General features: G+C 44.0%; 1 protein-coding gene across 1 annotated transcript in view; it reads left to right on the forward strand.

Annotated features, from left to right (window-relative positions):
* Positions 1-8,023, forward strand: part of HCLS1 (hematopoietic cell-specific Lyn substrate 1) — a 26,093-nt gene extending 18,070 nt beyond the window's left edge. Inside the window, exons 7-14 of the mRNA XM_008146651.3 lie at positions 2,660-2,770; positions 3,681-3,736; positions 4,365-4,434; positions 5,179-5,390; positions 5,917-6,021; positions 6,768-7,035; positions 7,175-7,237; positions 7,439-8,023. Coding sequence (XP_008144873.2) covers positions 2,660-2,770; positions 3,681-3,736; positions 4,365-4,434; positions 5,179-5,390; positions 5,917-6,021; positions 6,768-7,035; positions 7,175-7,237; positions 7,439-7,575 — 1,022 coding nt within the window. The 3' untranslated portion in view covers positions 7,576-8,023. The remainder of the gene's footprint in view (positions 1-2,659; positions 2,771-3,680; positions 3,737-4,364; positions 4,435-5,178; positions 5,391-5,916; positions 6,022-6,767; positions 7,036-7,174; positions 7,238-7,438) is intronic.
* The last annotated feature ends 1,583 nt before the right edge of the window (positions 8,024-9,606 follow it).

Here is a 9,606-nt window from a genome sequence, read left to right on the forward strand (position 1 = left end):
ATGGGTCATTGAAATAGGCATATACTTAGTGTCTCATTTTAATTTGCATTTTCCTGATGACATATGATATAGAGCATATTTTCATATGCATATTTGTCATCTGTATATCTTCTTTGGTAAGATGTTTGTTAAGATCTTTGGCACATTTTTAAAATTGTTTTTTTAATTGTTGAGTTTTAAGAGTTCTTTATGTATTTTGAATAACCATTCTTTATCAGTGTGTCTTTTGCAAATATTTTCTCCCAGTCTATGGCTTGTCTTCTCATTTCCTTGACATTGTCTTTCACGAAGCAGAAGTTTTTTAATTTTAATTATGTCCAGGCTTATTAATTATTTCTTTCATGGATTGTATCTAAAAAGATCACCATACCTAAGGTCATCTAGGTTTTTGCCTATATTATCTTATAGGATATATATATATATCCTCACCCAGTTATATATTTTTCTTCATTTTTTTAAAGAGAGAGTGGAAGGGAGGGAGGGAGGAGGAGTGAAGAGAGAGAGAAAAAAAGATGGTCGTTCTGCTATTCGGTCTAATTAGCATATTAGCTCTTTATTATATAGGATGTGTACTTGAAACCATATATTTCTCTCCAAATACTGCTTTTGCTGCATTTCTGAATGTCATGTGGGTTTAAATTTTCATTCATTTTCTTTATGATTTCTTCTTTGACCCAGGAGTTATTTAGAAGTGTGTTATTCATGTTCCAAGTATTGGAGGGAATTTTCTAGATAATTTTATTATTAACGTCTAATTTAATTCTATTGTGATCAGAGAATATGGCATCTACTATTTCAATCTTTTTTTTTTAAAATATATTTTATTGATTTTTTACAGAGAGGAAGAGAGAGGAATAGAGAGTTAGAAACATCGATGAGAGAGAAACATCGATCAGCTGCCCCTTGCACACCCCCTGGGGATGTGCCCGCAACCAAGGCACATGCCCCCGACCGGAATCGAACCCGGGACCCCTGAGTCCGCAGGCCGACGCTCTATCCACTGAGCCAAACCGGTTTCATATTTCAATCTTTTGATTGTATTAAAAACTTATGGATCAGCATATGACTAGATGAATGTACCAATGTACATTAAAAAATGTATATTTTGCAGTTTGGGTCTATAGTGTTCTGTAATTGTCAATTGGGTCTTATTAGTTGATAATGTAATTTAGACCTATAATTTTAGATTCTTTTGTCTGAATTTCTGTCAATTCATGAGAGAAAGGTGTTAAAACTTTCAACTATGATAATGAATTTGTCTCTTTTTCTTCCTGCTTCTGTCAGTTTTTGCTTCATGAATTTTGATTTGGTTAATAAGATTATGCCAGCATTCATATTCCTGATGAATTGTTCTTATTATTGTACTAGAGGCCTGGTGCACAGATTCGTGCACCAGTGGGGTCCCTTGGCCTGGCCTGTGGGGATTGGGCCGAAATTGGCTCTCCAACATCCCCCAAGGGGTCCTGGATTGCGAGAGGGTGCAGGCCAAGCCAAGGGACCTCACCGGTGCATGATTGGGGCCAGGGAGGGACTGTGGGAGGACTCCAGGGTGTGTCCAGCCCTTCTTGCCCAGTCCCAATCGGCTGGACCCCAGCAGCAAGCTAACCTATGGGTCAGAGTGTCTGCCCCCTGGTGGTCAGTGCTCATCATAGTGACTGGTCGATCGGTCAGACAAACGGTCGGACACTTAGCAAATTAGGCTTTTATTATACAGGATTATCTCTCGTATCTCTTATAACGCATTTTGTCTTGAGGTCGACTTTGCCTCATATTCGTAACATTTTTCTGATACTTACTCTTTCTGTGGTATATATTTTCTTAGATAAGTATTGAAATTAATTTCTCAGCTTAGAATTCACATGTAAGTAGCATACAATTGGATATTTGTGTTCCATACATTCAGGTGTGAGACTATAGTTTCCAAGTCTCTTAGGTAAATTTCCCCCCTATAGTTTGTTGCCGAACAAACTACAAGCCCCTCTCACCATTCCCTGGACAAGTGAATAGAATTTTTCTAAAACTCCTTTATAGCAGTGGGCAGAGACTCATTTCCTGCTCTTCAGCCCTCTGTTTATTTATAGAAATCAGACCCTCCTAGATTCTAAACCTAAGCAATAAGTTTGGAACTTAAAACACCCTTGAGTTTTCTGTGCCATCAGCTCATAAGTACCCTCATATCTGCTGCTTTGGTTTATCTATTTGTTTTTGTAGCCAGGATTTTTTTTTTTTTTTGAGCTTCACTATTAACAACAACAATAAAAATTGTTATATTTTAGCTGACATTTCTAAATTTTTTTATGGAAATAGGAAAAGGCAGACATTTCATGTAGATATGCCTTCCACCTCTCCCCCTTCCAGAAGCTTCTCCTTATACTCTTTATACTTTCCCCTTCCTTGAAGAGGGAAGAAAATTGAAATGATCTTCTCATCTTGGCATGGAAGTAAGAGAGAGAAGATAAAAAGAGTGAACAATGTTAAAGCTTGCAAAAGATGGTTTAGAACACCATTTCTCTTTAATTCACCTATATCTGAGCCCTGCTCTCTTTCCATTCTTTCTCTTTCTCTCTTTCCCAGTCACCCATTCTTCTTGACTTCTCTCTTCAATGGCTCTTTCCTGTGGGCTGAGAGTGGGCTCTTATGACTGCTCCTTCCATTGCAGATTACTCTCATGGCTTTGGTGGCCGTTATGGAGTAGAAAAGGATAAACGGGACAAGGCAGCTCTGGGATATGACTACAAAGGAGAAACAGAGAAACACGAATCCCAGAGAGGTAAGTTGGAAATGGAGAGGAGGGTGGTCACAGAGCACCATAGAGCCTTAGCCCTTTCTTTCTGTTCTTATTTATTTTTAAATGTTTTTTTAATTGATTTTTAGAGAGAGAGAAAGGGGGAGAGGGAAAGAAATAGAAACATCTACGAGACAGAAACATCAACATTGATTGGCTGCCTCCTGCACACCCCTGCTGGAGATCAAACCTGGAACCCGGGCATATGCCCTGACTAAGAATTGAACTGGTGACCTCTTGGTGCATGAGTTGATGCTCAACCACTGAGCTACACCTGATGGACCATCTTTCCTTTCTGGAAGCTGACACAGAGGACTCAGAATATAGAGGGGCAGATGTGCAATGGAGGTGGTGGGTGAAAAATAATGTGTATGTGTGTGAGGGTCAGTGGAGGTAAACCAAAAGTGGTGGAGAGCAAGAGCGTAAGATTAGGGACAGGACAGAAGAGCGAGGCTTAGGAGAAGGGACCACTGAGAAAAGGATGAAGACAGACAGGATGGTGATGATAGGAGTGTGATTTGGCTATGATTCCTACCAGCCCCTCTGCCTCACAGAGGATAGAGAGGTCTCCTTCCTCGCTGAGATGCACAGGGGATGGCTAGAGGGCTGTCCTTATTTTCTTCTGTTTCTTCCTTATCATTTTCCCCTTTTCTGTCACTTTGTTCTTTTTATGTTTTCCAATTCTCAGCTTTCTCTCCTCCATTCTCTCCCAAGTTTCTTCTTCTTCTTCCAATCCTTTTGCCTCTCTTCCCACCTTTGCCTCTCTCTATCCTCTGATTCTCATACTTCCTCATCCACCTCTCTGTCTTCTGGTCTTTCTTCCCCCTGCTCCTTCTTCGCACCCATTTCCAGCATTTTAACTCCTGTATGACTCTTAGACATTTCTGTCCTGCAGATTATGCCAAGGGCTTTGGCGGTCAGTATGGAATCCAGAAGGACCGAGTGGATAAGGTAAAGTACCAGAGTACCAATGTCTTGAGAATAGTTTCCCAAACTGCCCTGGAAGTGCATGGAGAAGAGAAACAAAGCTGGAAAAAAGGTAGAAAAAGCTAGGTGTACTGGGCTGTCCTAGTGTCCTGCACTTCCTATGGACTGCCCGCAGCACCTAATGAGCATCTCTTCTGAAGCCTGAGCTTTAACTGAGGAGTGGGAAGGGTGCTGGAGAGAGACAAAGAGACAGATAAAGATGATGTTTAAAATTTCATTGATTGCTTAGCATTCTTTAACCCAATCTGCAGTCTTTTCCCACTCCATGTCACTGTCCTCCCCTGCACCAGTTCCTCTTCATGCATTACCCAGGGCCTTGCTGCATTCCATACAACTGGATTGGGAGATGTGAGATTCTAGGTACACTGCACATTAAAAAAGGGAGTTGAGCCCACCAGTTTAGAACTTCTTTTCCCTTTTCTCTGCCACAAAACAACAGTATTAGAATACCCTGTCCAACTGTTGAGGATCAAATGGTTAGAATACCTCCTACAGTGGCCTCAGTCCCTAATACTGCTTTCTGAGTAGCTACCACTTCCTTACCACCACCACCACCCTCATCCCCCCACACACACCTACTGTTCTTCTGCAGAGTGCTGTTGGCTTCAATGAAATGGAGGCTCCAACCACAGCTTATAAGAAGACGACACCCATAGAGGCTGGTGAGTCTTAATTCCCTTTCTCTATGCTCCTCAACTGCTTCTCCTTTCTCACTCTTTCCTCCCCCCAGACTACCTCCTCTATGCCTTAAACTACCTAGATTAGTTGAGGTACACTTGACCCTTCTCCTCATATTCCCAGGTTCTTTCTCCTAGAAAAAATATGGTAAGTGGATAAAGAGACAGAGTGACACTGGGGAAGGAACTGTGAGCAGAGGACAAAGGGATGGGGAGCCATTTGGGAAGAATACATAGAGATAGGTGCTTGGGATGGGAGGTGGGGGTGGGTGGTGGTCAGAGTGTATGCAGATTTAAAGAATGTGGACAGGTAAGGATACAGGTTAGAGGACCAAGGCTTATGGTTTAGAAAGGAAAAGGGTTTGAGATTACACAGCCTGGCTTTATGAAAATCTAGGATTTAAGGCTTCACCAACCTCCTGTAACTCCCTTGTTCCTCCATCAATACCTCTTTACCTTCCCTTCTATAAGTCCCCTCTCCATTTGATCTCCTCAACTGCTTCTTCTTTCTAATTCTTTCTTCTCCCCAGATTACCTCCTCCATGCCTTTACCTACCTAGATTAGCTAAGGGACACTTGACCCTTATCCTCATATTCCCAAATTCTTTCTCCTAGAAAAATTAGGTTAAGAGGATAAAGAGATAGATGTCTCTTTTTCCTTAAAGTGCTATACTTCCACCCCCTCCCCTGACCCAAGAGAACCCTAATTCTTTTTGCCTATGTCTAAAGCTTCTAGTGGTGCCCGTGGACTGAAGGCAAAATTTGAGTCCATGGCTGAGGAGAAGAAGAAGAAAGAAGAAGAAGAAAAATCACAGCAGATTGCCAAGAAGCAACAGGAGAGAAAGGCCCTGGTAAAGATAAGCCACGAGGCTCAGCCACCAGCAACCACTGTGGAAGAGCCAGTGGTGCCAGCCCCATTGCCTAAGAAAATCTCCTCACAGGTGAGTGCTTGGTGCTCTGGGATCCATATCCCGGACTCCTGCCCAAACAGGAGCCTAAAGGTTCCAAATCTTTGGTAGAAAATAAGACACAGGCTTCCCCTGTGTTAAGCAAATTCTATATAAGTGCTCTCGCTGCCTTCAGGAAAATTTCATTCTGTGTTATTGGGCCTCATATATACAAGAATGTTAGAATGGACAAGATTTACAGAGTATAACAGAAGCCTGGCCGGCATAGCTCAGTGGTTGAGCATTGACCTATGAACTTGGAGGTCACAGGTTTGATTCCCAGTTCTGGCACATGCCTGGTGGAAAGACAGGTCACCAGCCGTATAGCCAATCCTTGCTGCAGGAACTGAGAGGAAAGAGCCATCACTACAGATTGGAGCCCATCATGATGGAGCCCACCCCCCATCTTGATGGATGAGTTGGATTTGGATTGGCAGAGGGAGGAGGGGTGTTGCACGTCAGTATACGAGAGAAAATGGAAGTTTGCTTGCTTACTGGAGAGATGCTTCATTCTCCATAGGTCTGGCCTCCAGCAGGGAGTTGCTCTTCGCCAGAGCCTGAGCCTGTGAGAACCAGCAGGGGACAACCATTGCCTTCCTTGCCCTCAAGGCAAGAACCCCCAGAGGTAAGCAGAGCCCCAACGATTCTCTGTCCCTTCCCCATCTCCTCATGTCCCTAGGAAGATGGGCCATAGAGTATGACCAACCATCCTGGTTTGTCTGGGACTGTCCTGATCTCAATACTGATAGTCCTGCCTAGCTGGTGTGGCTCTGTGGTTGAGTGTCAACCTAGGAACCAGAAGGTCATGGTTTGATTCCCAGTCAGGGCACATGCCTTGTTTGCAGGCTCTATCTCTAGTAGGGGGCATGCAGGAGGCAGCCAATCTATGATTCTCTCTCATTATTGATGTTTCTATCTCTCTCTCTTCTTTCTCTCTGAAATCAAAATATATATATATTAAAAGAGTCACTTCTTTTAAGAAGAAAAAAAAATTATAGTCCTGCATTCTGGGATACCACCAGTTCTGGGAAGACTAGGAGAGCTGGTCATCCTAGCTGTGGTATTCCCAATAATATGCTTTTGCTTCAACATTTTCTTGGTCTTCCAAGGAATCTGCTTCCAACTTCCCTTTCTTCACACCTTTTACATTCCCCTCCTATCATATGTTTTGAGTGGGTGGGTAGATGTGGAGGTTGAGGAATGAAGAATAGATGAATGACTGTGTATCCTAGGAGAGGCTGTTAAATAGAAGCAAGGGTAGAAGTGGTAGGATGGTGTTGGGTGTGGTCTTAGCAGTCCTCCATTGGAAGGTTTTGGAGCGGCAGCTCCTGGTGAATTCAAATTACCCTGCTCCACACTGTCTCTCCTCAGGATGATGAGGAGCCCCCAGCTTTGCCCCCCAGGACTCTGGAAGGCCTCCAGATAGAGGAAGAGCCAATATATGAAGCAGAGCCTATATATGAAGCAGAGCCTGAGCCTGAGCCTGCGCCTGCGCCTGCGCCGGAGCTGGAGCCGGAGCCTGAGAATGACTATGAGGATGTTGCACATATGGACAGAAATGAGCAAGATGATGAACTAGAAGGGGACTATGAGGATGTGCTGGAACCTGAAGATGCCTCATTTCCCTCCTCTGTGGCTGGTGAGTGGTAGAAGGGAGAATTAGCTCTTTAATTTGGTCTGGTCTTGGGGAGGGTAAAAGGAAGCATTGCCCCATTACCCAGAAGAACCTATTTGTTTTGCATGTTGGTGAGACCATGTTTATGTTTTTGATAATGCAGGATCATCAGGCCGTCCGGCTGGGGCTGGGATCTCAGCTATAGCCCTGTATGATTACCAAGGAGGTAAGTTGGGAGTGACCTGAGGGGTCTGGTGTCTGAAGGTCCTTGAAACAAGAGAGGGGGATGAATTCTGAGGGTCACAGAAGTGTCCAGACTTGGCATCAAGAAGACCAGGGCTATTTCTCTTCCTGAGGTTTAGAGTGGGTATAGGGATAAAGAGATTCCTGTCTGACCATCCTAATATCCTGTCAATTTCCTCTCCAGAGGGAAGTGATGAGATTTCCTTTGATCCAGATGACATCATCACTGACATTGAGATGGTGGACGAGGGCTGGTGGCGGGGACGTTGCCACGATCGCTTTGGACTCTTCCCTGCCAATTATGTCAACCTTCTCCAGTAAATGGCCCACATTGTATTTTGCACTGTGACTTCCCAGGATCCAAGTGGCTCTGCCTCCACTTCCTCCCATCCTGCTGCAAGTGTCTCATAGGATGTCATGAGTTGCCTGAGGTTCTCGATAGATTTCCCTCTCCTTCTCCTTTAGGGTTTGGGGCAGAGATAGCATGAGGATGAAGCTCTCCTTCTGTGTCCTCTCTATCCTGTGTGAGCTCAGACACATTCATCTTGTTGCCCCACCTCCTTCCCCATGAGTGTTCCTTCGAACACCTCAAACTCTGCCTTCTGCTTTTGTGAGCTCTGAGCTTCCTGGTTTGGTTACCGAGGAAGGTATGTCTAGATTGCCTGGTTTTCCTGGTTGTGCTATTTGCTTACTTTCCTACCCTGCGGAGATACCTTTTCTCTGCTCAGTCTTAAAGTTGGAAATAAAGTGGGACTATGTTTCACCTCTAGGCTGAAGTACATAATGCTTTTTATGCATCTCTCAATGGCCTTGACTCTCATGGCTCCCAATTCTCCTTGCCTCTTTCAGGCATATCCAGAAGACTCCCTCCTACCAATGCCCATCCTCCTGTGCCCTGGATGTCTAGCCTTTTCCTTTAGCTATATTTAAACCCAGTCCTAACAGATCAGCCTGGGGAATGGTGGTCAGGTGGGGAACAGGAGGCCAGGGAGAACTTCTACTGGCTTCAGCAGTTGTGAGAGGCCAGCCACCTTCTGCCTGGGAGTAATGACTACACTCTTCTAGGATATGAAGATTCTTGAGGAAGAAGCACACATTAGAGATTAGGAAGGAGGAAAAGGGATATTTAGCAACAACAACAACAACAACAACAAAGACAAAAGCTAAAGGAACACAGGCTTCAATGAACTGGTAAGAGGATTTAGTCAGAGACGGTGTCCTCTACTCAAGAAAGTCCCAACTTCCTTGTAGCTGGATGACTGAAATTGATGGCCAAGTAAGTGGGTAGATGGGAAAAGCTCATGAAGCTTCTGTGTGGTTCAGGGATGAATATGATATGAAAAACAGTGAAAACATTTAGACAGCCAGTGATGGGCACAAACAAATCACTAGCAAAGTATGAGGATGAGGAGAATGAGGACAGGACATGGTGGGTTTATCCTAGCCCAGGCCACTGCGCTCTATAAGGCCAGAGATAGGAGATGTGAGGCAAAATCAGAACAAAATCTAAATCAAAGCCAGAGATTTGGTTGGTGTAGGGAATCTTGTTAGTAAGACATAGAAGTCTGTGCTGTAACCAGTATCAGAAGTTGGGCCCAACTTTCAAAGATGAAGAAGAGAGTGGCAGCTAAGATTAGTGACCGAGATCCACAGATGCTCCAGGACTTCCCAAAGTTGTGAGCTGCCCATGTGCCTGGAGCACTGTGTCCCTCAGGCTTATTCCCTGGCTCTTCTTTAAGACACACACTCCTTTGTTTTCACAATGACTTCTATGCCAGTGAATCACAAATCTGTCTCTAGACCTACCTTACAAGATTCACCCAGTTAGCCTTTCAGAGTGCAAAGCAGTTTTTATTGCTGCTTATGTAGACGTTGGGATTTCCAGTACACAAAGGTAAGCCATCATAGATATACACAATCCCCTTCTTCACTTCAGTTTTATTTGACATCACACACAGAACAGAATTTTACAGAGGTTTTCTGGTTACATCTCCAAGTCTCTCCTTGCTTTTTTCATTTTTCCCTTTATTTTAAGACAGAAACTTCTTTTCCAGCCCCCTAAGCTATTAAAGCAACAATTCTACAGAACTGCCTCAGTTCTCCAGACCTCTCCCTCCACTTTGGCTGATTTCTACTCTGAACCGATTATCTTGGTGGTGATACTCATCAAGGGCTCTGCTCATAGACTTCTCTCCAGCCAGGCTCCTATTCCTGGGTACAATGTCCCTTTCAACTCCCCTCAGTGCTTCTTAGTCTGAAGCCATGTCTAACCGTCTTGCCTCTGTCAGATAATGCTTGCCGCCCATGCTACTCACTACAGCCTTATCTCACTAACCAAATCACCTTCTGCCT

The sequence above is a fragment of the Eptesicus fuscus genome, chromosome 3 (assembly GCF_027574615.1).
Source record: "Eptesicus fuscus isolate TK198812 chromosome 3, DD_ASM_mEF_20220401, whole genome shotgun sequence".
Lineage (NCBI taxonomy): Eukaryota > Metazoa > Chordata > Mammalia > Chiroptera > Vespertilionidae > Eptesicus > Eptesicus fuscus.